The 25,745-nt window shown below is 53.3% G+C and overlaps 11 protein-coding genes across 11 annotated transcripts; 8 read left to right on the forward strand and 3 right to left on the reverse strand.

The window, feature by feature from the left end:
- Positions 1–247: 247 nt before the first annotated feature.
- Positions 248–1,531, forward strand: A1O5_08727 (diphosphomevalonate decarboxylase; the record flags this gene model as incomplete). Its single annotated transcript, XM_007749308.1, has 2 exons — positions 248–312; positions 406–1,531. 2 exons carry the CDS (start codon positions 248–250, stop codon positions 1,529–1,531), a joined length of 1,191 nt encoding a protein of 396 aa, XP_007747498.1.
- Positions 1,532–2,447: 916 nt separating this feature from the next.
- On the forward strand, positions 2,448–3,981 carry A1O5_08728 (uncharacterized protein; the record flags this gene model as incomplete). The annotated part of the gene is made up of 2 exons (XM_007749309.1): positions 2,448–3,348; positions 3,410–3,981. 2 exons carry the CDS (start codon positions 2,448–2,450, stop codon positions 3,979–3,981), a joined length of 1,473 nt encoding a protein of 490 aa, XP_007747499.1.
- Positions 3,982–5,082: 1,101 nt separating this feature from the next.
- A1O5_08729 (uncharacterized protein) lies at positions 5,083–5,232 on the forward strand (the record flags this gene model as incomplete). The annotated part of the gene is made up of 1 exon (XM_007749310.1): positions 5,083–5,232. One exon carries the CDS (start codon positions 5,083–5,085, stop codon positions 5,230–5,232), a length of 150 nt encoding a protein of 49 aa, XP_007747500.1.
- Positions 5,233–7,067: 1,835 nt separating this feature from the next.
- Positions 7,068–8,269, forward strand: A1O5_08730 (uncharacterized protein; the record flags this gene model as incomplete). Its single annotated transcript, XM_007749311.1, has 3 exons — positions 7,068–7,312; positions 7,366–7,620; positions 7,675–8,269. The coding sequence occupies 3 exons, from the start codon at positions 7,068–7,070 to the stop codon at positions 8,267–8,269; spliced, it is 1,095 nt and encodes a 364-aa protein (XP_007747501.1).
- Positions 8,270–8,574: 305 nt separating this feature from the next.
- On the forward strand, positions 8,575–11,146 carry A1O5_08731 (uncharacterized protein; the record flags this gene model as incomplete). Its single annotated transcript, XM_007749312.1, has 2 exons — positions 8,575–10,510; positions 10,548–11,146. 2 exons carry the CDS (start codon positions 8,575–8,577, stop codon positions 11,144–11,146), a joined length of 2,535 nt encoding a protein of 844 aa, XP_007747502.1.
- Positions 11,147–14,254: 3,108 nt separating this feature from the next.
- Positions 14,255–15,727, forward strand: A1O5_08732 (uncharacterized protein; the record flags this gene model as incomplete). Its single annotated transcript, XM_007749313.1, has 1 exon — positions 14,255–15,727. The coding sequence occupies one exon, from the start codon at positions 14,255–14,257 to the stop codon at positions 15,725–15,727; it is 1,473 nt and encodes a 490-aa protein (XP_007747503.1).
- Positions 15,728–16,101: 374 nt separating this feature from the next.
- On the reverse strand, positions 16,102–17,006 carry A1O5_08733 (uncharacterized protein; the record flags this gene model as incomplete). The annotated part of the gene is made up of 4 exons (XM_007749314.1): positions 16,102–16,494; positions 16,546–16,680; positions 16,731–16,759; positions 16,820–17,006. The coding sequence occupies 4 exons, from the start codon at positions 17,004–17,006 to the stop codon at positions 16,102–16,104; spliced, it is 744 nt and encodes a 247-aa protein (XP_007747504.1).
- Positions 17,007–18,809: 1,803 nt separating this feature from the next.
- A1O5_08734 (uncharacterized protein) lies at positions 18,810–20,410 on the forward strand (the record flags this gene model as incomplete). The annotated part of the gene is made up of 4 exons (XM_007749315.1): positions 18,810–18,878; positions 18,930–18,947; positions 18,993–19,323; positions 19,371–20,410. The coding sequence occupies 4 exons, from the start codon at positions 18,810–18,812 to the stop codon at positions 20,408–20,410; spliced, it is 1,458 nt and encodes a 485-aa protein (XP_007747505.1).
- Positions 20,411–20,708: 298 nt separating this feature from the next.
- On the reverse strand, positions 20,709–23,048 carry A1O5_08735 (uncharacterized protein; the record flags this gene model as incomplete). The annotated part of the gene is made up of 2 exons (XM_007749316.1): positions 20,709–22,934; positions 22,995–23,048. 2 exons carry the CDS (start codon positions 23,046–23,048, stop codon positions 20,709–20,711), a joined length of 2,280 nt encoding a protein of 759 aa, XP_007747506.1.
- A 418-nt stretch (positions 23,049–23,466) lies between these two features.
- On the reverse strand, positions 23,467–23,880 carry A1O5_08736 (uncharacterized protein; the record flags this gene model as incomplete). Its single annotated transcript, XM_007749317.1, has 1 exon — positions 23,467–23,880. The coding sequence occupies one exon, from the start codon at positions 23,878–23,880 to the stop codon at positions 23,467–23,469; it is 414 nt and encodes a 137-aa protein (XP_007747507.1).
- Positions 23,881–24,469: 589 nt separating this feature from the next.
- A1O5_08737 (uncharacterized protein) lies at positions 24,470–25,208 on the forward strand (the record flags this gene model as incomplete). Its single annotated transcript, XM_007749318.1, has 2 exons — positions 24,470–24,925; positions 24,999–25,208. The coding sequence occupies 2 exons, from the start codon at positions 24,470–24,472 to the stop codon at positions 25,206–25,208; spliced, it is 666 nt and encodes a 221-aa protein (XP_007747508.1).
- Positions 25,209–25,745: the final 537 nt, after the last annotated feature.

The raw sequence follows: 25,745 nt of genomic DNA on the forward strand, positions 1-25,745 counted from the left end.
CTTCGAGGATGGAAATACTCAAAACCGAGGACAAATGCTAGGAGTGACCAGGGGTGACCACCCATGTGGTCGTCCCTGGCTGGCGCGAACCAGCCTCGCCAGCAGCGCGCACGTGAGCAGGGCCAGGCTTTACTCATCTCGGCGTCGCACTCCGCAATTTCCCCAACCATCGGATCTTCTCAGAATTGAGTTGCATCTACAAGTAGACAATACCTCTTGGTTGAAGTCATATCTCCCACCTACAGTTATGTCTAGCTCAAATACTGTCTACCGGGCAAGTACCACTGCCCCGGTCAACATTGCCGTGATCAAGTAGGTACGCCAAATCCCCCTCAGCTCTCACCCTTCCGTCTCATGTGGCAACAACCGGGGAGGTCAAAGAACAGACGCTGAATATCGAAACAGATACTGGGGGAAGCGTGACACGGCTTTGAATCTCCCGACGAACTCGTCTCTGTCCGTGACGTTATCTCAGAAATCGCTACGAACGCACACCACCGCATCATGTTCCGAATCCTTCTCTGGGCCCGACACCCTAATACTCAACGGAGAAAAAGAGGACATTCAGTCTTCAAAAAGAACACAAGCCTGCTTAAAACACCTTCGTTCACTGCGCCAGGAACTGGAGTCGAAGGATGCTTCTCTACCTAAGCTCTCGAAATGGACACTGCGGCTAGTGTCTGCCAACAATTTCCCCACCGCCGCCGGTCTCGCTTCTTCAGCTGCAGGTTTTGCAGCTCTCGTCAGAGCAATTGCCGACCTCTATGAATTGCCCCAATCCCCGAAAGAGCTCTCCTTGATTGCTCGGCAAGGCTCTGGATCGGCCTGCAGGAGCTTGATGGGCGGCTACGTTGCCTGGCGGGCTGGTACGAACGAGGACGGAAGTGATAGCTTGGCCGAAGAGGTGGCGCCGCTCTCACATTGGCCGGAAATGAGGGCATTGATACTGATTGTCAGCGCCGAGAAGAAAGGTGTCCCATCAACGGCAGGTATGCAAACCACGGTCGAGACATCCACCTTGGCACCTGCACGATTCAAGGAGATTGTCCCGCAACGGATGCAGGAGATAGAGAAAGCAATCAAAGAGAGGGATTTTGAGACGTTTGCGCGGATCACCATGCAGGATTCGAATTCGTTCCACGCCATCTGTCTGGATTCATGGCCGCCGATTCACTACTTGAACGACGTGTCTCGCGCAGCCATGAATGCGGTGGAGACAGCGAATCGGAAAGCAGGAAAGCTGATCTGCGCATACACCTTCGACGCGGGGCCAAATGCTGTGATTTACTATCTGGCAGAGCACGCCCACCAGGTGGCAGGAGTATTCAGAAATATCTTACCCCAAGTGCCAGGTTGGGAAGGCGAGTTCGGAGGATCTATTCGACCGAATGAGTATGGAGGGTTGGAACAGAAGACGTTGATGACCTTGAAGGCGGGCGTGAGCCGGGTCATCTGCACAGCGGTGGGAGGAGGGCCAGAGAAGGTGGAGAGACATCTGGTGGACGCGAGAGGGAATGCTGTGGTGGACTGATTGAATGTCAGGTGTGAGAAAGGTGGGTGCGCACCCAAAGGACGAATTTTCGACGGACCAGGCGAGTCAAGAATTGATCGTATCCCGTATTGCACATGTGGTAAGCAGCGAATACCAGCAGCTTTTCGTATCTGCTTACCTCGGTGTTTTTCTTCTTGAGTATCGAAGAGGCATCCAGCGTGATGGAATGGCAAGACATCGGCTACTGTGCCAAATCCCAATAAGGGCTTTCGCGGCATGGCACCGAGGGTGAGTACCAAGGAAGGCAGCCAGTGCCACCCAACAGGTAAGAGGGCTGGTGTGCTATTGGTTGGGGAGGCTTACCTGGCCCCTCCCCGGCAGAACCACCCCGGGACGGGTAAGCAGTGGATACGGAGTACGGAGCAGACTTATCTGTCTTAGGCATCGTTTGGGCTTCTCTGCTCTAATTAGCAAGTACTGTACAAGTACCTTTAGGTAGACGTCGACGGGGGGACTTGGGATGCCTGGTGAGCCTGTATCTTGGTACCTGCTTCAACTGGGAACCCCAAGTCACCCTTTTGCATGGTTATTGCCCGCCTCTTCATCCATCATATCACGCCAACACCATCCTTCCCGAGTCGATTCAGGCTTGTCGATGCGGACTGGCCTCGTCAGCCGAGGTTTTCTGACTCTCTTTTCCAGCAGTCATCCTTTCACGCGAGATTCTCCCCACACCTTTGTATTACATATTATTTAACTAATCCTGAATCCTGGACTTTCGTGTTCAGTGTGTGTGGACGTTTGGGGGCTATAACAAGTAGGACCCAGCCCCATTTTTACCACTGTTTTACGTACCCACCGCCACGTCGTCTGTTTCATATATTCTTATCTACACCTCCTTTTCTTTTCTTTCCACCACCTCCTGGGTACAGTAGTCAACATCCACCGATTCACCATGATTGCGGCCAACAACAGCTTCGACGTCATTATCATTGGCGCCGGCATCAGCGGCATCAATTCTGCCTACCGCCTTAAAGAAGGTCTCCCCGACTACTCCTACGCCATCCTCGAGGGACGGGCAGAAATTGGTGGCACCTGGAGTTTGTTCAAGTATCCCGGCATCAGGTCCGATTCTGATCTTCACACCTTCGGCTTTCCCTGGGACCCATGGAAGGAAGATCGTTCTATCGCCGACGCAGCATCGATTCTGAGCTATGTCAAAACCACTGCCGCTAAACATGGCATTGACAAACACATCAAATACCACCACAAAGTCGAGTCGATGAATTGGTCGACGGAGAATCAGCACTGGGAGATCGATGTCACTGTCGACGGTACCGAGAAGCGAAAGTACTACTCGCGATTTATCCTCCTGGGCACGGGCTACTATGACTATACTCAGGGCCTCAATACTAAGATCCCCGGCATCGAGAATTTCAAAGGAACCGTCGTCCACCCCCAATTCTGGCCCGAGGACCTCGACTACACAGACAAGAAAGTCGTTATCATTGGCAGTGGTGCGACCGCCGTGACCCTCCTTCCCGCCATGACTGAGAAGGCCAAATCGGTGACCATGCTTCAACGATCACCGAGCTATTTCCTGCCCATCCCCCTGACCGAACCCATCGACGGCCTCATCAAGCGGGTATTCCCCGAAAAGTGGGCGTATCAACTCATTCGACTCAGATTCCTTCTCGTAGGTTTCTTCTTCTTCCAATTTTGTCGATTCTTCCCCAAAAAGGGTCGATCCGTCCTTCGTGAGGCTACCGAGAAGGAGCTGCCTGCCAATATTCCGTTTGAACCTCACTTCGTTCCTCGATATAATCCCTGGGAACAACGAATGTGTATCACGCCCGGTGAGCTAAAACACACCCTCTTATCATGCGTTGGAGTGACGTGCTGACTTCTCCCTCCAAGGTGGTGATTTCTTTGCAGCACTGCGAACGGGCAAAGCCGACGTCGTGACCGACACAATCCAAGACATTAACGCGAACGAAATCAAACTCAAATCCGGAGCTACTCTCCCTGCAGATATCATCATTACCGCCACTGGTCTCAAGATCCAGTTCGGCGGCGGCGCCAGTGTCAACGTCGACGGCGAGCCCTACCAGATGAACCAGAAGTTCATTTGGCGTGGTGCTTTGCTACAAGATCTGCCAAACTTCACATTCATCTTTGGCTACACGAATGCCAGCTGGACCCTTGGGGCCGATGCCACTGCACAGCTATGGGTTCGTCTCCTCAAAGACATGAAGGCGAAGAATATGACGAGCATGGTTCCGCGCGTCAACGAAAAAGAGGGTGTGACGGAGGTGCCTCTTCTGAATCTGAATAGTAGCTACATCAAGGCTGCTCAAGAGGCGAATACGCTACCCAAGGGTGGGGACCGGGGGCCTTGGGCGCCTAGGAGCTCGTATTTTTGGGATCTTTGGCATGCAAAGTTTGGCGATATTCGGACCGGGTTGCAATTTAATAGGATTTCGACGTAGAGGGAAAGTGGGAATCAGTTGTATGTGGGGGTTTGGACATGTGTGTGAGGGCGCTACTCTCTCATCGGGCTACTACTACTTGTTGATCGATGACATGCCTGTAACCGACTGATCGGCTGTAAGATTTTCCGATGCCGAAGCCCGCCGCTGCCGCTGCCGCTGTTTCGTCAGCCACCAGCCTATAATTTTCTCACGCTGTCTGCCTTTTTTTTTTCCCTTCCACAAATTTATTTCTGACCGCCCATTTCCTTTTTACCACGGTCTCAGCCTGACTTTCTTTTGTCCTGGGTCCAAAACCATCCCTCAAAGACTTTCTTTCGGCAGCGTTTCGCAACTTCCCCCATTCGAGGACCAAGACATCTAACTGAAATCACCCGCACCACGAGCTCCAACCTAGCACAACATTTCACCTCTTTCCCTACAAATCCAACTCCGAAAAGATGGGCAACGGGGCCAAGGCCGCTCAGAAACGGGAGCGGAACACGAAGGATGCTAAGAAGGAACCGAGCAGTCAGTTGAAGAAGGTATGACTCGATTTCTCATTTCTTTGAGCTGTGCTCTCGCTTGGTTTTCCATGGCACGCCACCTTGAAACGTTACATCCCTCTCTATCCCAAGACTTGATGTGGGACTATTTTACCTGGCCGCAGCCGTTATTGGTTGATGATGTGATACATATTGGTAAGGCAGGACTTGCTGGAGGTCGTAAGGAGGTGGGCGACACTGTAGGAGAAATCCTCCTTTCGCGGAGTCTGAGCCAGCCCCCTGGGTGCCTATGACAAGGATGGGAATTTGGATCCTGAGGGATTCTGACCTTGGCGGTTCTCCTGAATCTTGGCTTTCTTGTCTCGTTGTTACGGGTCGGAGAACAGGCTCAGAGAAGAACTGTCCATAGTGACAGTCCGACACGTCATTCTCCCCCCCTTTCAATGGTAGAGCCTTTCTTTTCGCCTGGTCGCAGCCCTCTCCGCATCACAATATCACAATTCGATGTCCACGAAGTCTCCCCAATTCCCATGACCATATGCCGTATACCTTTACTCACCTTGCACGAACCTGTGTTTCTTTGCATCTTCGTTTTCTGTTCCCGGATAGATCACTAATGATACTGACAAAACAACAGAACGCAGCAGCGCAAACGATTAAATGCAAAATCTGCTTCGCCACTTTCCAGAGCACCTCAGCACGTAAAAGCCTGGAGGATCACGCCTCAAACAAGCACAGCAAGAAATACGAGGAGTGTTTTGTCTAGTTTTCAGTATCAAGCCAACATGAAAGCCGGCGACAGAAATGGACGAAGATGACCTGTCGACGGAAAGGAGTTCTCTTGAAAGTTGCTAGCACTTGCCGATGAGTTGTGGAATGCATCATGGGGATTGAGGATAAGTGGAAAATACGGACGAGCCCCTACACACCTTCTCAGTGATGCAACCAAGCAGGAACCGACAAGGAGCTTGACGCTGCGTTTCTTAGCGAGGGAGTTCAGGGCCGGGTTTTTATATTTACCTTCGTTCATCTTCGGCATGGCTGGAATGGTCTGCGATGGAGAAGCACATGCGAGCATGATGGTGGCCTCGTTCCCATTTCTTCGGATCTCTCTGCCTTTCCGTCGGGTGCACCATCTGTGCAAGCCTTCCAGACTTCGTGCCGGTTAGCCCATGGCACCTTGCTGGTCAACGACTGGTTCAGAACGAGCAGGAAACCATCGAGTAACCCCTCCCGCACTGCCGGAACATATGGATTCCTTTTGTAGGACAGGCAGGGTAGTTCGTATTTCGCGACCTAAAACTTGACGAGTTGGCCCCTTGAATGCGAGAAAAACATGGCTCCAGGCGGAAAAGCCAACCACGAGCCCCGGCCGTTGAGATTCTGGAGATCGATTCGATCACGAGTGATGTTCTCCCTCACAAAGGTTTTACACTCGGTCGGCTCGTCAACGATGCATATCAAATATAGTAAGACTTCCTCCCATTCAGCCTGGTCGTCTCCGCAGACAATGAGATAGCAGACACCCCAATTCAACCGCAACAAGGACCTCAAGCACAAATTGAACACAGAGTATGCCATTCATCGGCGCCTCTTGAACTCCGGGGCCTTCTTCGATCGCCTGACGGACACTCTATCAAACAATCAGGCGTGAAGTCACACTTTTGTACTCTCCTATACAGTAACAAGGCTCTGTGTGTTCGGCTAACCTACTCTGGTGTTTTGAAGCGCAACCAAGTGAGCCGCCCTCACGACCCTCTCGCCGCAGTAAATTATCGACGTATTAATACGATTTATCGTGACCAATCTATAAAATCTGAAGATGATCATTACTCTTGGGCATTCAAGGTGACTTGACATCTCTTTGATCCTAACGGGGATACAGGACTTACAGTTACAAAGGCACAGGAGGGCATACATATAAGCCGAGGTCACAAAATGAAAATCATAGGGGGCATCGTGGGCATCTTGGACATCTGGTGGCATCTTAGAGACCCTGAAATCGAGTGAGTACGCCCACTATTTTACGTGGTCAACACCCCTTGATTCAGACCACACGATTGTCTCGATTTGCCAGGTTACCCGGACTTCTCCCAGTACACAGCTCGACAGTATTGGGGTTGCCTTGATGAGAGTAAGCCTCTAAATCTGTTGTGATTGCTGCGACATGCTATTGCTTGCCGCTGTGGGGAGATGCGAAATCGGACCAGTTCGCAATTATCTTATCCAACATGCATTGTCTATCACTCCTCGTGCTCTCCCCTTCCCCTGGATGGTGGACTGCTTTGGATCAAGATTTTATCGAGGGACACATGACATTGCTGTATCCAAAGAGAAAACACCGCCTACGGCTTCCGCTTTAGGTGATCCCGTGCAGCACCAATGGACTTGCAAACTGATCAGCCAGGCGCAGACGAGCGCCCAACACATGAACCAGGGTTTGCGGGGAATCTAGGCGGCGCATCATTTTGGACGCAGTCGAATTCCATGAACAGCCTCGTCCTGACGATTTGTCTCTGCGATCTCTTCTTTCTGCGTTCGCCAGGTTGAGCAGTCTCGCTTTCCGTCCTGTTGCTGGCAGGGCAGAAATCCACGCTCACAATGTCATCATCGACTGGCGGCAATGCCACTTCTGCGGATCGCCCGCTCCGCCTCTTGAGTTTGGGTAAGGCTCTCGATCTGTCTCTTTGGCAAACGTTAATGCTGTGCCCAGATGGAGGAGGCGTGAAAGGATTGGCGACGCTAATCATGCTACAAGAGCTGTTTAGCCCTCTGCGAGATGGGCAGGGAAATGCACCTCTTCCCTGGCAGTATTTTGACCTTATCGGGGGCACATCTACTGGAGGGTAAGGACGTTCCGTATGGCGGGCTAATGGTCCCAGTAATGACGTCGCACTAGCCTCATAGCTATCATGCTCGGACGTCTCCACATGTCGATCGAAGACGCCATCGAGGCTTACAAAGATCTGTCGGGCACAATTTTCGCTAAGAAGTGGTGGGCGGGGAACAAGATTACAAGACTCATTGGGGGCGAGGCGAAACAATACGCCTTCAGCGGAGAGCCCATTAAGCAGGGGGTCCAAGACGTGTTGCAAAAACAAGGCCTGGATAGCGACGTCGCTCTGCTGGAGTTGGAAGAATCATCATGCCGAACGTGCGTTTGCTCATGCCAGGTGCACTTATAGCAGTTTACTGAACGCTGGAACAGATTTGTGAGCGCTGTCAATGCGGTCACTACGCATGCCGAACTCCTTCGGACGTATCGCCTCAACAAGCCTGGGCAGACACATTATCCTTGTACGGTTTGGGAAGCTGCTCGAGCAACTTCAGCAGCACCGATGTACTTTGAGCCTATCGAGATAGGCGCAAAAATCAAGACCACCTTCGTCGATGGCGGATTGCGCGACAACAATCCCGTCGGCTTGGTCACGGCCGAAGCACATCGGATCTGGCCTGGTCGCAAGATTGGATGCCTTGTGAGTCTGGGAACAGGCGTGACGCAACCAGACTCGTTGAGTGTGACCAAGTCGAGGCTCCACGAGGTGTTGACCACGCTTGCGTCGATGACCACCGACGCCCACAACAGACACCTCGAATTCAGAAACAGCGAGGAGGGCCGAGGCTTGCTCAACGACAAGAAATATTTCAGATTCTCGCCCACCCAAGGGTTTGGTCAGGTTAGCATGGAAGATTTTGAGAAAGCAGACTCAATGGTCCAGTTTGCTCGCGACTATGTGCGTGAGCATGACGATGCGTTCGAGCACTGCATGGCCGTGCTGGGGAGCTTGAGCACTGGTATGTGACGTCGCTGGGGATCCGTGGGACATTTACATCGTTGTTAATTGCCCATCATAGGCAAAATCAATGCTCTGTCAGATAGCTCTCATGCACATACTCCAATTCCGGGTCCCGTTCGAAATCGGGTTCCAATGATCGATACAAGACCTTTTTTGGTCTCCAACACTGCAAGCTCTCCGAGCCCTCCCAGCATCAGGTTGCACCCAAAAGGGAGACAAGTCAGCAAATTCTATGTTGGACGAGATGTCCTCACCCGTAGTCTGGAGGGCTCTTGCCTGCTACAATCGGGCTCGACACGCGATAATCCGGCATGGATTCTGCTGTGGGGTTTGGGAGGGACGGGCAAGACGGAGGCTGCCTGGCGATTTTATTCAACGCATCACAAGAAGTGAGGTCGTCGCGTGGCGTCGCGGAATTAGCTAACAAGTCTAGATTTCTTCACAGCTTCTGGATCGACAGTGGCGGTACCGACCAGGACCTCACGAAGGGCTTCCTGGCCATGGCCGAAAAGATTGGCCTGGGTAAGGAGGATCCCGTGAGCAAAATCGTTGCATGGCTGGGCGATCAAGAACACGCCTGGTTGCTCGTGCTCGATGATGTGGTCGAATATTCCAACCTGATATCCTGCTTACCGTCCATCGGCAATGGTGTCGTGCTTGTGACATCGACCAACAGAATTTCAGACGTCGATTTCACCCAGCGGTTTCACCTTTCGGAACTAGATCCCGAGGAGGCGATGGATCTGCTTGTGCGCCGTATGGAAAGACCTTGTCGACAGGCGTCGGAGAGGGAAGTGGCAGTACTTCTACTGCGGAGCCTGTGCCACCTTCCGTTGGCGATCCATATCGCAGGGGCCTATATTCGAGATCAGAAGTACACGGTACAACAGTACCATAGCCAGTGGCGGCAATATTTCTGGGCGCAGGAGAAACTCAAATCGGCCGATTCACGCATAGCAGCGACATTCCAATTGAGCTATGACCGTATTGCGAAACAATATGCCGATGGCTCTTCGACCGTGCAGCTCCTCACTCTCTTGTGCTTTCTCCGTCCCCAGAATGCCTCGGAACAGATTTTGGACGAAACCTGGCACGTCCTGTACGGCGAAACGGGCCTGGAAGATCGTGAAGCCTTTCAGCAGTTCGTGATAAGTGTCCTGTCACACGGAGAAAGCGGTCAATGGGATCGGGCGCGCGACAAGGTTCGAAATTCTTTAGCCCTGCTGGAATCATACTCTTTCCTGGTGTTCGCCGATACGGGCGACATTTACGTCCATTCGCTCGTCCACGAGTGGTGTCGACGTCGCTTGACCGCCGAGGACTGGGCTAAGTGGTGGAACAGAGCAGCGGTAACACTGTTGCTATCAGCCTCTGGCGAACAGGATGGATCGTTCTATCGGAAAGTTGCGTCTCACCTCGATCACCTAACCAGGTTGGACGAAGCCGCCGTCTTCAAACTCCAGTGGCCTGGGGAAGGAGATGACTACGAAGTCGCACGTCGCTTTGTTGATGTATACCAAGCCAGTGGCAGATTTTCGGAAGCTTACAGGATGCAAAAACAGATCTGCGAGAGGCTTGAAACTTGCGAGCGGCCGGAAATGCCTTCTCAAGTGTTCGTCGAATCTCTTTATCTTCTGTCTAGCCTCTGTACGGACGCTGGGGATGATCAGGAAGCCTTGCGTGTTGCGCAACAGGCGCAGATGCTCGCTCGCAAACGATGCGAACCAGCCATGACGACAGAATTGCTCATATGCCAGCAGCGACTTGCAGAGTGTCAGAGAGCCCTCGGGCAGTTCGAAGCAGCTTATAAACTTCGGGTGCAGATTCTGGATGGATGCAAACATGTCCTTCGCGGTGAGGGTGACGGTCATCACGAGCTTCGGGCAAGGCGAGACGTAGCCATCAGCCTGGCAGACATAGGCAAACACGATGAGGCTCTCCAAGCTCTCGAGAAAATCACAGATGAGCAGAAGAATTGCTTGTCGTCAACTGATCAGGATTTGCTCGTCACGAGAAGCGCATTGGCGCGTGCATACAGCTGGACCGGCCTCGAGGAGAAAGCATTAGAACAGCGGAATATCCTTCTGGACGCCCAAAAGATTCGCGACGAAGACCACACAGATACCCTTGTCGCGATGCAAGAGGTGGCAGATAGTCTGAGCAAGCTAGGTTTCTCTCAGAGAGCTCTTGAGATCAACCAAGATCTGGTTCAGAAATGGACCGCGAAGAACGTCCCCAAGTATCATCGTGGGCTCATATCGGCCCAGATCAACCTAGCTCAAAGCTTCCTTGCATCCGGTCAGCTTTCCAAAGGGCTCCAGCTTCACCGAGATGAGAGCCAAGACCGAGAAGATCTTGAACGAGCGGTCAAATGCTGTTCCAGAATACCGCAGACAGTACTGGAAAGCCATGAATAGCTTGACGCAACTAGACGGCGTCGCAGAAAGGATCCAACGGAGAAAGGACATTTTGAGAAGCCAGGAAGTGAAGGACGACGTTGGCGCGATGCGGACTGTCATTGACCTCGCTCGTGACTACATCATGATACGAGATTTCCCAAATGCCATACATCGGCTTGAGACACTTCTCGGCGACACAAAGAGCAAGACAAGACTGGGAGAGCACCATCCCCTTATGCTTGAAGCGATGCAGACATTGATTAAGGCGCAGTTCAAATCAAGGCAGTTGACAGACGCTGTTAGCTGGTTACAACGACTTCTCCGGGCCCAAAGCGAAAGCCTTGGAAGGCAAAGCCCCGAAACGATAAGGACCGCCAGACAGTTAACGGCGGAGTTAAGATCGAGGAAGCGGGATGCTGCTGCCCAACAAAAGGCAGCGCAGTTGGAGCGAACCTACGAACTCCGGGCGCCGTCCGGTTCTTGACACGCAGTTCATTGCATGGGCCCAATTGCCAGGCCCTTCAGATCTCGCAAGGCTTGAGCATGTCTCGTTTGCCGGAGACGGCCTTTTGCTGAAAGCAGAGCGTCGTCAGAATCTTCCAATGTCCTGCTAGGGAATTGGGGGGGGGGGGGAGATTCTAGAATTGAGCCAGCAACAAAAGAGTCGTCCAAGGGTCGTCCAAGCCATCACTTCGTTCTTTCTGTTTGAGCTTGCATCACTTCCATGTTGCGTTCCCATGCCTTGCGTCTCCTATGGGCATCGCCTAGGTGTGCTCCGACAAATGCTAGCTCGGCAGTTGGGCTGTTCCATAATGGCAGCTGCCGTGCTAGGAGAGCAGTACAGTGTACCCTGCTACTTTCTCCTGGAGCTGCATTCGGCTGCTGAATCTCGATGTGATCGTGTGAGATCTTGAAACGATTGTCTCTGACTTGTTCGTGAACAAGCGCAGGACTGCTGGTGTGTATATGCACCCGCGGGGTGGAAGAGGGCAGGGCAGCTTTATAGTGATTCCCCCATGGACGTTCTCGCCACGGGACGTGCGATGAGGACAGCGAGGAGACAGAGCTAATACGACTTGGGGGCGAGGGCAACGAGTCACGGCTGCCGCTACCTAGTGTAAACATACCGGTGCCGACATGTCTGTATATTGGCCGTCCCCTAAACGGATTTTCGGGTTGTTGTTCAATGTCGCCAACCCTCAGTAAATTTGCAAGTGCGGATCTGGTATCTCTCATGCTGGGGTTGAGGAGCTCAGATTGTCTGCCAGTCAAAGAGGCACGGTCGTTGTGTTGCGGCGGAGCCCAGCTGGCACGTTGTCTGGCATCTCCCACGCGACCGGGCTCATTTCTCTCGTTAACGGAGGACTTGTTTGTCGGCCAAAGTCTGCGAAAGAAGGCTGTGACCGCCGACCACCGAGATGGACGCTGTGGATTCCGGGGAGTAGCTAGAAATTCGAAACGGTCTGCAGAACCTGCAGGGGGTGAATCCAAGCCTATGTCGAGGGCCCTGAGACCAAGATTTCTTCTGCTCCGTCCTGGAAAACTGTATTCCCGGGTATCGATGCTCTCCACGCTCAGATGTTCGAGGCTTCTGGTGTGTCCATGGCTGAAAAAGGAATCTCGTCCTCTTGACAGTCTGCGCGGCCAACTCGTGGATATAGATGGAGCAGCGGAATGGAGGTACTCCGAGACATTACTGCCGTTGGCAGAGAAATCGCTAGCCGTCAGTGCTCTGTCGCACTTGCACTATGATATCAACGACACAGTCAGCGGCAGCATCGACGTTGCTCGAGGCACGTACGCAGACGCGGATTTCGAGGCCAATCTTGTGGTCCTCTTTGGTTTCACAGCAGCCATTCAAGTCCGTGTGGCCACAATTAGGGTTCTTGCAGGTCCATCCCATCTCTTGCACATCTTAGCAGCACCCGTCTCACGACGTCGTAGAAGAATAAGGCTGCGTGCCGGGGTGGTCTGGATGCGGCTGAAGCATCCCGGATGTCCCAGCGGTGCTTTTGGACTTGGACTTGGACTCGGTAACTCGTGGGGTTAACTCGAGGCGAGGATCCCTGTAAGTCTCCCTCCCTATCCCCGCGTCCACTTTACTGTTTCCAGAGCACGCCGCCCGCCATGGCTAGCTACTGGCTTGAGTCTGGGTTCTCAAATGGTTCACGCATCGTGTAGCATGGGCAACATGGACATGGATAAATATTCCTTAAGGTGATGAGACTAGCTGGCGGTGATGTCAAAGGCTATAAGCAGTTACCAACTCAGACAAGTCACTGCGGGCGTCCATGATCAAACCAGCCATGATATCGTGACCCGCTTCCAGAATGTCGAGCGAGTGTTCGTCGCCAATGCCCCGCGGAGCGCCGCTGTTGCAGCGAGGGTTGACATACCCAACATGTTCTTGGTTAGACTCTCTTTTCGTTGACATACTGGTACATTCGATTGATCTCGTGCCTGCCCGTGCGGTTCGAGCATGAGGCCAAGCTTCAGCTGAAGGGAGGCAGGCAGTGAGTGCCCAGGGTCTATTTGACATCAATAGCGACCTAATGGCTTTTGTTCAATCACTTTCTGGGTCGGTCTGGATGGCAGCATCTTGGAAATGGAGAATGGCTTCATCGAGGTCGTCGGAATCCTCGAAGAGGCCAAATCTCTGTGCCAGCATGCCACCAAGATTTGTCAGGCGAGATGAATCTGGAGGACTGCGTAAATCAGTACCCACAAGGATCTGCAAGAGACTGATAGCCTTTTCGAGATCCGGCAATTGCGACGTTGCTCTAAAAGCGCTGTAGCATCTCCCTGAAGATTGTTGTGAGGTAAGTCTTTCGCGTCTGTGCATCCTGTGGAGCGGGTGCGAGTGCTACTTGTGCAAATGCAGGAGAATTAGGCTCTTGCAGGAACTTGTCGATATGTACTCTCAACTGGGCGTCCATCTTCAAATGCTTTGCCTTTGCTCATCAGAAAGGGATGATGCCGCATGAGTAATAGTCCAATGAACCTGCTTTGTTGGTGACAGACTTCGGGCAAGGCATCACCCCTTGCGTTCTGGTAGGGATCAAGTACATGCCACCCAGGAAGACTGCGGTTTCGCTTTCAGGAAGGGTACCTGCTCTAGCGTCTTGTGACCAGCAGTACGTGCAACAGCCGATGAGGTGGGTGGGCAAGGGTGGGACGCCAGGACGTATCGGTAGGAGCGGAGAAGTCCTTGCGGTCCTAGAGGTAGACAGGCAAGGACAAGCGGCATGACGCTACGCTGCGGTACATACGCCCTTTGACTTCGAATGGATAGGCCGATTGATAGGCAGGCAGACAGGTAGGTAGTTAGATATACTTATTGCATTGGGCCGTGGAGATCTGTGTGCATACGCTCCTCCCCCTGCTAACCAAGTCGTGATATGTGTCTGGAGTTAGGGCTTGATACACATAGATCCTTGCCTGTGCATGCGTGGAATATAGCTGGCGCATTGCTGGGTTAGTTACCACTTTGTTCCCTAGAAGATCGTGCGCGATTAGCATTGGGGCAGAGGCTCTGGGACAGGGATTGCTTTCTTTTTCTTCTCCAGCATTCAACTGTGACAGACAACGCACAATGAATGGCATTCATCCTGCCGAGCCTGATGGCACAAGGGAACGCTCAGCACCAGGTCCAGCCTTACTCCATCGCTCGCTGAATGCACGCCCATACAAAGTCACCTCGGCAAAGGGTCTGTACTTGACGCTCTCTGACGGGCGGACAATCATGGATGCCTGTGGCGGCGCGGCGGTCGCGTGCCTGGGCCACGGCAATGAGGAAGTCCTCCAGGCCGTCTCGCGCCAGATGAGCACCGGCGTCAGCTACGTCCACTCGCTGACCTACACGACCGATGCGGCCGAGGAGCTGGCGCACCATCTCGTCGACGGGCCTCAGGGCGCGAGCCGGTTCGGGCTCGAGCGTGCGTACTTTGTCAACTCGGGCAGCGAGGCCATGGACGCGGCGCTGAAGTTGGCCAGGCAGTACTTTTTTGAACTGGGCCAGACGACGACAACAACAACGGCCAGATCACGCTTCGTGAGCAGGAAGCAGAGCTACCACGGCACCACGGTCGGGGCCATGAACGTGAGCAGCAATCTGCCACGCAAAGTGCCCTACGCGTGTTTCCAGTTGGACAATGTCAGCTGGGTCACTCCCGCGTACGCGTACCAGTATTCGAACTGGCAGAGCGGGGAGACCGAAGAGGAATTCACGCGGAGGCTGGTAGACGAGCTGGACGCGCATTTTCGCGAGATTGGACCCGAGAGCGTCGTTGCCTTTGTCGCAGAGCCGCTGGTCGGCGCGACCAGTGGCTGCACGCCGGCCCCCAAGGGGTATTTTCAGGGCGTCCGGCGGGTGTGCGACAAGTACGGCATACTGTTGATCCTGGACGAAGTTATGTGCGGCATGGGCCGGACAGGGACCTTCTTCGCCTTCGAGCAGGAAGGGATCGTGCCGGACCTGGTCACGGTCGGAAAGGGCCTGGGAGGCGGATACGCGCCTGTCGCGGGCGTCTTGATCCACAAGAAGATCGTCGACGCCCTGAGGTCTGGCACCAGCAGCTTCAACCACGGACACACCTACCAGGCCCACCCCGTCGGCTGCGCCGCGACGCTGGCGGTGCAGAAGATCCTGAAGCGCGACGGCCTGGTCGAGAACGTCGCGCGCCTCGGCCGCATCCTGTACCCTCTGCTCCTGCACACGTTCAGGGCGGCAAAGTACGTGGGCGATATCCGCGGACGCGGCTTGTTCTGGGGCATCGAGTTCGTCCGCGACAAGGCCACACGCGAGTCCTTCCCACCGCGTGCGTGCTTTGGTGCTCGCTTTCAAGCCATGACGTTTGACCTGGGAGTCGCCGTCTATCCCGGCTCTAGCACGGTGGATGGCACGAGAGGTGACCATGCCATTCTCAGCCCGCCGTATAATGTGACCGAGGATGAGCTGAGGAAGATCGTCGAGGTGATGAAGTTGGCGTATGATCGCCTAGAAAAGGAAGTGGATGGTGAGTCTTGGGACGAGAAGGCTGCAAATGGACATGCAAAGCCATATTAATCACTGAGCTGGAAGAGAGCAACAAGCGGCATATGAGGTAGAGGTTCGAAAGTGGTCTCAGTATTACTATTACCCCTTTGCACTGGTTCCCGTCAATCACAAAGCCGCCCTTTCTTTCCGGGCTCAAGGACCAGCAATTTCAGGTCGTATAAATGACCTGGCTTGATTTCCCAGATCCCAAGATCCATTTTCTTTTCTTTAGAGCATCTTTGTCCTGCAAATGCATGCCATCGTCGTGAAGCGCATCGACCCTTGGGATGCTACCTGATAAAACTCCAATCTTGGGCCGTTGATCCATTGAATCCAATTCTTCATAATGCATGCCATAGAATGATACCTCCATTCGAGCATCTCATACCCACCGTCTGAGTTGTCTATCGTACTATTACTTCCGCATTGCCCCTACTCTGTGGCCGCGGAATATCCCCCAGTTCATTACCTGTCCCGCTTTGACCTCGTTTCCGCCCGGGAAGGAAATGGAAGTGATGCTTGCCTTCCTCCTTGGTTGGCGCGGTCGTGGTGATGGTTTCGCCGTTTGAGTCGCCAAACCGTGACAGGAAACTCTTCTTCTTAGGCTCTTGTTTATTGCTTGCTTCGTCATTCAGTTTCACATCTTCAAAGATCGGATCCTCTTCGGCGGTGGGTCTCTCGAATGTAGCGCTGCTTAGCGTTGAGCGCGTGGGGAAGCGGGTCGCTGGTCTCGAGTCAAGAGATGTGCGCGAAGTGAAGCTGTCAGTTTGGAGGATTGGGGAGCGGCCGGAAATGTCCTATAACATTGATCAGGACGCTATCATGCGTGTGGCAAGGGAATAACCTACAAAAGACCTCCTGTACGATTCAAAGGACTCGCGAGAGATTGTGAAAGCGTCGTTATCATTGAAACATTGGCGATGGTTGGTGCTTGCGGAGGACGGCGATTTCGCCCAGAAGGACTGCTTTTCGGTGGGCGACGGCTGTTAGATGATCAGCTCAGTTTTCGAAGAAACCCATTGGCATCTCGTACCGGCAGATATTCACCACTGTCGTTGACCGCTGTTCAATATTAGCCTTGGGACAACGTGATTGTGGTAGGGGGTTGGCCCCGTCGCATACAACTCAGTTTGAATTCGTTGGGCTCTACGGTCTTTTCCTTGATTCCCAACGCTAATGAGGGCTTGTCTCTGCTGTATGGACTCTTGACATTTCCGTCGAAGGAGTTGGGGCGAGCATTCTCATCGTTGGTCGTCTCAATGGGCGCCGTGGGGCGCTTCGAGGTGAAGGGCATGCGGAAGGGAGGCATATTGAACGACTAGGACTGTTTGGTTTATCTGGAAACGTCTACTTGAAAAAGAGAATGGGTATATGAGAGGATTTGAATGTTTTATGCTTTCACAGAGAAAATGTCGGGAGACAGGATGTTTGGGAGGAAGAGGTGCGCACAAAAAAGGGCATTGTCACGGGTCCCAAGTAGGATGTAATACGTACAAGTAATAGTGCCGTGGGCAGTGTTTTTTTAAAAGAAGTCTTGAGCCAGCAGCCAGCAGCCAGAAGCCGGGGCCGAAGGCGGGCAATAATGGTAAGGATAATAACACCACGGCCTTTACACGGCCTACCCACCTGGGCACATGGGCACCCGGATTCGTGCCGGCCAGCCGGGAAGATTTTCCCTCCTCTCCAGAGTTACACCATAGCTTGGCCATAGGGACTGCCCCAAGGAAGGCTTTTGCAGGGTCATTGGGCAGCTTTTGGCGCCGATCATTAACCGGAGAAAGGGCCCCTCCCAGGCCCTTCCGAGGCCCCTCGCTGCCCAGGCCCTGGAGGCCAATGATGGCAATGAGTACCCAATGGGCACCGGTCCTGGCGCTTTGTCAATTCCAGTCATCCACCCTGCATGGGCTGTCGCCTCGCACCCCCTAGATAGCATCTTGCCCTGTGTTTCGTCAACCACTCCCTTGAAGGAGTATTGGGTCTTACGCTTTGCATGCAGGTACAGGATACGAGAAGGAAGTTTTCTCATTCCCGACCTACACTTATTTCATCTCACCTGGCGAGCTGGGGCAAGGCAAGCGCAAATTGATGATTCATCCAGCCACTGTTTGCCATTCCAAGACTGAAAGGACCTCGATGTAATAGATGTCGTCGACGAAGGGAGCTTCTCTCCACCTCCACACTTTGCCATCATCATCCAGCTACCGAAATGACGTCGACAACCAATCCCTGCCTTGAAAACATGGAGACTGCCCGACGAGCGAGTTCGGAAGACGGCATGACGACTATCTGATCGCCTCAGCCTCACTGCCGTTGTCCAATTCATCAATTCCCGTCCGTCTCCTGGCCGATGCTGTGTCACAGCAAGGTTCCTGTATTTCGATGTGCGTGCCATCGTGCAGGCTGCCCCAACTTGTCCTCCATTTCCCTCGCGTTGCCGTGCTGACGTCGTGCCCTCCTGTGATTGTTTCCTGATAACTATGGCGACGGGGAAGCAGTGGCTGTCCTTCAAGAACGAGCAATTTGACCGCGTACGTATGCAGTGGTAACTTCATGTGATGGACTCGGCAAATGAACTAGTCAGGACAATCGACGGTTGCGTGACCAAGTCGGGTGGGTGCAGAACAACAGCAGCGAGCAGCGATGTACCCATTTCCTGCTGAAAGGTCTGTTTGATCAATCCAATTCATTTGGTGAATACAGTCCAGGTATTCCGGTCTTCACGCTTTGCTTTCCGAGCTGCTCAATGATTTTTCCATTTCTGGATAATTTCACTGGCACCTTTCGCTTCACCATCAAGTCTACAATTGGAAGCTGCACATCGCAGATGGCGGCTGCACGTTTTGGTTTTCGAGCACGGCTGAAGCAGGTGCTGCTGTCTTCCTGCGTCACCGCTACTACCGCAGCGACCAAGTCAACGGCGTCTGGCAGGTTATCACCTGCGTTCCCTCACTCGTGGGTTTCCTTCCAGTCCATCGTCAGCAGTTCAGTCGACCACATCGCAAACTGCTCTATCATTTCTTTGGTGCTTGTCTCCATTGCTGTTCGGAAATGGGGTTCTTCCTTTTCATCCTTTTTCGCGTTTAGCATTCCTACCATACCGTTCTCCGGCAACATGCTCAAAGCCTTTCCGGAGGGCTCTGTTTTCTTCTTGGAGTGGCCACTGTGGGCTCGCTTAGCTCTTGTGAGTCTGGCCATGCAGCTTATCGAGGGACCTTGCTGACACTTGTCCCAGATCTTAGGTGGCTTGCTTGTTCGTCCTTTTGCCCTCGGGTTTGCTCCTTCTGACCTTCTTTAGACGATTATCCTTACCACCGCCTTCTCCGTCAAGCTGAGAAATTGGGCAAAGGACAAAAGGTTAGAAAGAAGGGCAGCAGAAGAACAGGCCGAACGAGGGGAAATGACTCTAGTCAACTGTTTGGATGAAGACATACCCTTCGGCATCCGCGCTTTGATCGAAGACCCCGACGTTGAAGGGGTGTGGAACGCTCGAACAGTAACGACTTTGCATCTCGACGGAGCCCGATCTGACCCGCCCTCGCAATTGATGAGCAAGCCTATAAAATACTCGTCGACTTCGTTCACCTCTATATGCGATACCACGGACATAGGACTTGCCTCTCCAGGTGGTGAGAGATAAACCTGTCGTTACTAGTTTTTGGCTGACAATCGACAGCCTTTACGCCATTCACTGAGTCCACAGCAGTCATTGATCTACCAGCCGAGGCATCGTCCTCAAGGAAAGGGAAGACCGTTGTCATAAGCTACAACGGTCCATATCTTCGATCGGAAGCTACCGAGGCCGTGCCAGGTCTGGCGATTTCCGGGCGTTGTTCCATCACGGATCTTACTGACGATGGTTACACAGATGTTGCTCCTTCAATGACAGAGGACAAGTTGAATCCTTCACCGTCAAAATTGCAGCTCCGCCCCATCACCAACCTACCATCTTCGGGAGCGCGCAAGTTTGTCATTGGAAACAGGCAAAGAAACATACTCGGACACCAGAGGGCAGAGGCCCAGTCTGACCTCAACCCACTTGAACGCATGGAGGCTCATCGGCGCTTCCATGCCGCAGAGAGTGGTCAACTTCTGCCTAGGGATCGTCGGCACACTAACATGGTTCTGACTCCCGCATTTGCTTCCTCTATATCGGACAGCGAGGATAGCGACGACTCTGCGTCTCGTGCTTTGTCATGGCCGCCTCGAAATGGCAGCATCAATCTCGGCAAACAGTTCTCTCGCAGAGCGAAGAGGATGGAAGGACCCCGACCAGTGCCCTTCCGCGCGTTTGTCGAGTCCATACCCACCACAACACTCCCGCCTTCGGCTTGGACTGAGAAGACCCAGGCGAGGCTCGACGCTAAAATCCTTCCTTCTCCCAGAACAAGTGACACATCCTCCAAAGCATCCCTGCACACACCAAGCTCTTCTACGAGTTCAACGTCCGCAACAGCCACGACGTCGCCTCCAGGCTCGGTCTCGATTGCAAACACTCGATCACGGAAAGTCAATGATGGATTCGAGATATTACCTGCCGGCACAGTCGAAAAAGGACCCAGGGTCAAGGACTTCGGGATGGGGCAAGAAGACGCGGAAATGAGGAAAAAGCCTAAGAAGCTGCAGAAACGATCGCGCTCAAGGTCTGGGAGTCGTCCAAGTTCCATAGAAAGTCGGAGGCTTAGCAGCGACCTGTTTCATTTGCCGATTTTCTGAGTTTGTGGAGGCTTCAATCCGTGTTGGAATAGGGTTCTTATAGCTTTGGATCTGCATGGTTTTACAAGGCTATCCATTCGTTTCTCAGAGGCAATTCCGTCCACGGTGGACGTCTGTTGGCATACCTCCATTCTCTTGGGAAGTAGTTGTCCGGCTTTGCCTAACACAGCGCAGGGGCTGACCTGTTATTGCTTGGTCACTGCCATAATGATATCATGATAATGGCCCCAGCGAGCCCTATCCCTGTTTCGAGCGTTCGTCTTTTAGCAATTACTCTGAAGGCCTCCAGCAATACAATCTATTTGCGCCAGTTCTTGCGCAGCGCTTCAAACTTCGTTATATCTTCTACGCCCACACTGCGTCTTACTTCGGTTTTTGCATGCAGAAAGTCCTGTGTGATTATCGTGTCGGGCCCTCCAGACGATTTGATACGGCGCACGGCGGCGAGCCCAGCTCTCCGTAACAAAGATTCCAAATCGGCACCGCTGAACCCGTCACATTCTCTGGCAATAGTGGCCACTGACTCGTCAAACACCAAGTCGTTTACTTTTTTGCACAGGGTCCTCAGGATCTCGACTCTCCCCTCGGCATCCGGCAGACCCACGTACAGAAACATGTCCAGTCTGCCCGGTCGAAGCATGGCCGGATCGATGATGTCAGGCCGGTTCGTAGCCGCGATGAAGTAGATGCCCTCGCGCGAGTGGCCGACGCCGTCGAGTTCGGCGAGTAAGGTGTTGACGACGCGAGCGGAGGCCTCCGACCCGCCTCCCACGCCTCCATCGCGGGTGGGCACGAGCGCGTCCAATTCATCGAAGAAGACGATGACGGGGACGCTGGAGCGCGCGCGCGTGAAGACCTGCCTGACGGCGCGCTCGGATTCGCCGAGGTATTTGTTCAAGAGCTCGGGGCCCTTGACGCTGATGAAGTTTGCGTGGCTTGCGTTCGCGCACGCCTTGGCCAAAAGGGTTTTTCCGCAACCCGGTGGTCCCCAGAGAAGGGTCCCCGACCATGCTGGGAGGCCCAACTTGGTGTACACGGCTGGGTCGCGGATGGGAGAAATCACCGTCTCGGTCAGCTCCCTGATGTGGTCGTCAAGTGCGCCGATGGAGGCAAACGTCGTCGAGGGGATTGTGGCAAACCCCTCTCTCAAAGCGGAAGGTTGGATCTTCGGGAGGGCGGTAAGAAAGTCCTCAAAGGTGACCAGGAGCGATGATTCCTCGGCCTCTGACGATGGGGACTGGCCTTTGATATATTTCACAAGCCGGCGGAGGGATTTGATGCTTTCCGCGTCTGGGTGCTTGTCGAGGAGCTGGTCGCCGTCGACGTCCATTATATACTTGTCCGAGTTGGCCTGCAGGACGTCTAGATAGCGTTCCATCGCCGTTGCGGACGCGGTCAACACGAGATCGTTCAGGTCAGCACCGACGAATCCCGGGGTGCGTTTTGCGAGAACGTCCAGGTCAACGTTGTCGGCCATCTTCATGCCCTTGGTCAACGCTTCTAGAATCCTCGCACGATCAGGCTCGGTGGGTACTCTCATGTTGATTTCCTTGTCAAAGCGGCCCCCTCTCCGCAGTGCTGCATCGAGAGTCTCCAATCGGTTCGTCGCGGCGAGGACAACCACCGGTTTGCCGTCCGTCTTCTCTATCGTGAGATCGTCCATGCACACAGACAGCTGCGCGACGATCCGTTTCTCCATCTCCCGCTGTGCAGTTTCGCGCTTTTGAGCGATGGCGTCAATCTCATCGATGAATAGCAGGCAAGGCGCACAACTTTTTGCCTCGTCGAATAGGTCCCTTAGAGCCTTCTCGCTCTCGCCAGACATGCCAGACACGATACTGGTGGCGGAGACGGAAATGAAATTGACTCCCAGCTCTGCGGCCAATGCGTTGGCTATCATCGTCTTGCCGCAGCCTGGGGGACCATGCAACAGGATGCCCCGCGGCGGTTGGACCTTGTTGGAGGCGTAGATCTCTGGCTTGCTCATGGGAATAACGAGCAATCGTCTCAACTCTTGGATAACCGGGGTAACACCGCCCAGGGACTCCAAAGACACATGTGACGGCGGAGACCTGTCAATTGAAACATTACCAGCCCTGCGCTTCTTGGGGCGGGGTTCGCCATTCGTGAGACGTTGTGAAGTTGAGACTTGAGAGGATTCCATGTTGGGTGTCGATGCTGGTTTAGGCGCAAATGCAGGGGGAAGGGTTGTCGAAGTTGACCACGCACTGACGATGCTCTTGTTCAATTTATTCGACACAGATTTGTGTATTTGCCGCTCCTCCTCTTCCTCCTCCTTCTCTTCCCCAACAGCCACAAAATCTTCGGAATCAGATTCCCGATCGCCTTGAATGATCTCAAGCACTCGCTGAATACTGTCCTCCAGTAGCTTTTTAGGTCTTCGATTTAGACTTGAATTGGACGCTCGGATCTCGTCATATACACCGGCGAAAGACAGGGAGGTGCTTTGAGTGTCTGCGTATTGCGCCCGGTCGTCGAGGATTTTGCGAACGACTGTGTACACCTGCAAACATGTGGTAAGCACAAAACTGGGGGTGTAGAATGGGAGGGGAAAACACTATACCTCTTTATCCAGACCCTGCGCTAAAGTTTGACGACGACGGCCTCCTCGAGCCATGCCGCACAGTTGGGCGGCGATTGCAGATGAGTTCAGAAATCCAAGGTGTTAGTTGGGCGCATTTTCCCAAGTTTTCATCTCCGCCGCCTCGCAGGTTTGAGCCTCGTCCCGCCCGGTGGGCCCTGAAAAATTTCGGTGGATTATTTACCCTCCGAAGTGCAATGCCAGGCCGACTGCCAGTACGACCCAAGTACGACCCTCGCTTTCAGCTCCAGGGCATAGTGTATTGTGAGCAGGAACTTGTGAGCTGCTTGTCGCGCAGGAGACAGATCGTCCGTCCGGGTGTTAAATAAATACAGCATGGGCATAATACTTCTCCGGCTAATATGATATACGACGTTGCCATCCTTCCAGACGCACTGCTATTGATAAGCCACGATTGACTACAACACCCTTGGTCTTCTGAAAAGTCGACACGCTACTGAGATGTGCTCTTCTTCTCATCCTTCCTGCCGGTCAAGCCCAAGTTGCCCAAGTGCGTGTGGTCGAAACTGCTTCCGTACTTCAAACCATAGCCCAGCATTCGATCCATGCCGATGTGCGCAAGCCAACTCAGAGCCAGTCCGGTGAGGGCCTTATTATCTCGTGCCAAGGCAACGCATAGCAGAAGTATGGGGGGCGTTTCGGTATGAAAAGTGTTGTACAAGGCAGCACCGACCGAAGAATTGGCGAGATATCCCGTCATACCCAGGTCCGGAGTCAGCAAAAGGGCGGCAAATGTCCACCACGATTGTCCCGAACGCGAATAGGCCCAGATTGTTGAGCCGAATATGCAAGCGCCTTCTAGCTGCAAGAGCCTGCGCGGCCAAGTCTTCACAAAGCCGTCCTGCATCGCGAATATTTTGCTGGCACGGGATATAGGTCTTGAAGGGGTTGTGTGCAGAATGAAGTGGCTGGGCTATACGGAGTAGATGTGCCGCTCTTTAGTATTCATGTAAAAGGGCGAGGAAGAAGAGTGTAGAGGTTGGATTGGAGATCTTTTTAAGGTTGTGAGTAGTCGAGGCGGAGGCTCCCAAAGTTGAGCTCCTGGCTAAGGGATCCCAGCGGATTGCTCGTACTCGGCGAGTTGATACGTGGAGAGCTCGGCAGCTCCGAGCGAGCAGCTGGATAAAAAGAATGCGGTAGGCCTGAAACCTAATTAGACTAGGCTGAACATGGAAATCACTCCTACGCTCTTTGCCGTTGGTGTTGAGAACAGAAGTACCAGAGAATCTTTGCAAACATCCTCGTGGGATGATTCTGGATGTGAGGGCGAGGCAGAAGGTGGACCACTTGATTAGGAATCTGAGACCACAGCGACGCTCAGAAGTGGCTGGGCGTCCTTATGTTGGAAGATACGGTGGGCGGGACCGATGCAAGCATCCTTCCATTCATGCTATTGCCGTCAAAGCATCGTGAATGGCATTGTCGCGTACGTCGAGATGGCGATGCTTGTGCTGTATGGTCTTGCTCTAACTATTGCCCCAATTAGTTGTAACAGCGAGCAACGCCTCTGTGCAGCTAATGGCTATGTCGACAAGGAGTTCGACTCTGCGTTATCGGAGTGGCACCTGCAATGCGATACCTTCATCTCTTTCACGCCAACGACGCCCGTCCTATCGACAATCACGTCGACGTACGATGTTGACTCCTGCTCAAAAGCCATCGAAGCGTGTATTGGCCGCTCCCAGGAAATAGAGGCCTGCACTTATACATACGGATCCACCGACCCCGGATTTTCCTCATGCTACTGTCAGCCCAAAATTCTGTCGCTGGCTTACAGCTGTGAAATATTGGGCCATGGGTCGTGCCGCGAAATACCAGCGACCGTGACGAACTTGGCCCAATACCACATTTGCACGAACTTCTGTGATGTCTTGGACTGCAATGATACCAAGGTAAGCCTTCTGCATCTCTATCCGAGGCTGTCGTCCACCTACCCCAGTTCTGCTAACTTGGAGGGCCGAACAGAAGACTACCTCCAGCACCCCGGTTACGGTCAACACCAAGGTGACGGGCTCTGCAGCGCACAATACCGTAACCATCACCTCACCACCTCCACAACCTGCCACGACGACCATGTCCTCCGTCACAACGACGTCTTCGGGTTTGAGACAATCAGTTGCGTGGGACATTGGTTCATTGGCGTTGATGGCAGCGTTGATCAGATGGATCTTGTAGTCCGGAGAGATGTTAGCAAGTGATGAGATTCTTTCCACAGGGCGGTTGCTTGCTGTCAATTGTCCCCTCGTCCCGTCTGATCTGGCGTCTTGGGTCTTGGCGGGCGAAGGATATCATCTGGATTGAAGCAATTCATGTCAACCTGGGCAGCAGGCGTCGAGGATCTTGTACCTCGACTCTCACGGGCTCGTCGTCAGCCCGAGAGGGCGATCCTCGCCATATATTAATAACCTTGACACCCGCTTTTTCCTTATCTCGGACTCTTCATGTTTATTTTGAACCCCTTTTGCGGGATCGACTAGTTATGAGCAGGAGGATCTGGTGTGTCAGAAAAGCTGTTGTTGAAGGCTCGGCCAGATTTGAGTCTCATCTGAATCTAGTGTGCTCCAGACGGTTTGGGTCATTGACAGGCAAGTGCACGCACGGCAATAATAGAGATGGGGGCTGGCGTCTTCCGAGTTGAGTGCCAAGGCTGTGGTCGGAGTTGGAGGGGGCTGAGCAGTGACCATGATGATTCTGGATTCTGGGGAACAGGAT

The sequence above is a fragment of the Cladophialophora psammophila genome (genome assembly GCF_000585535.1).
Source record: "Cladophialophora psammophila CBS 110553 chromosome Unknown aczJe-supercont1.14, whole genome shotgun sequence".
Classification (NCBI taxonomy): domain Eukaryota; kingdom Fungi; phylum Ascomycota; class Eurotiomycetes; order Chaetothyriales; family Herpotrichiellaceae; genus Cladophialophora; species Cladophialophora psammophila.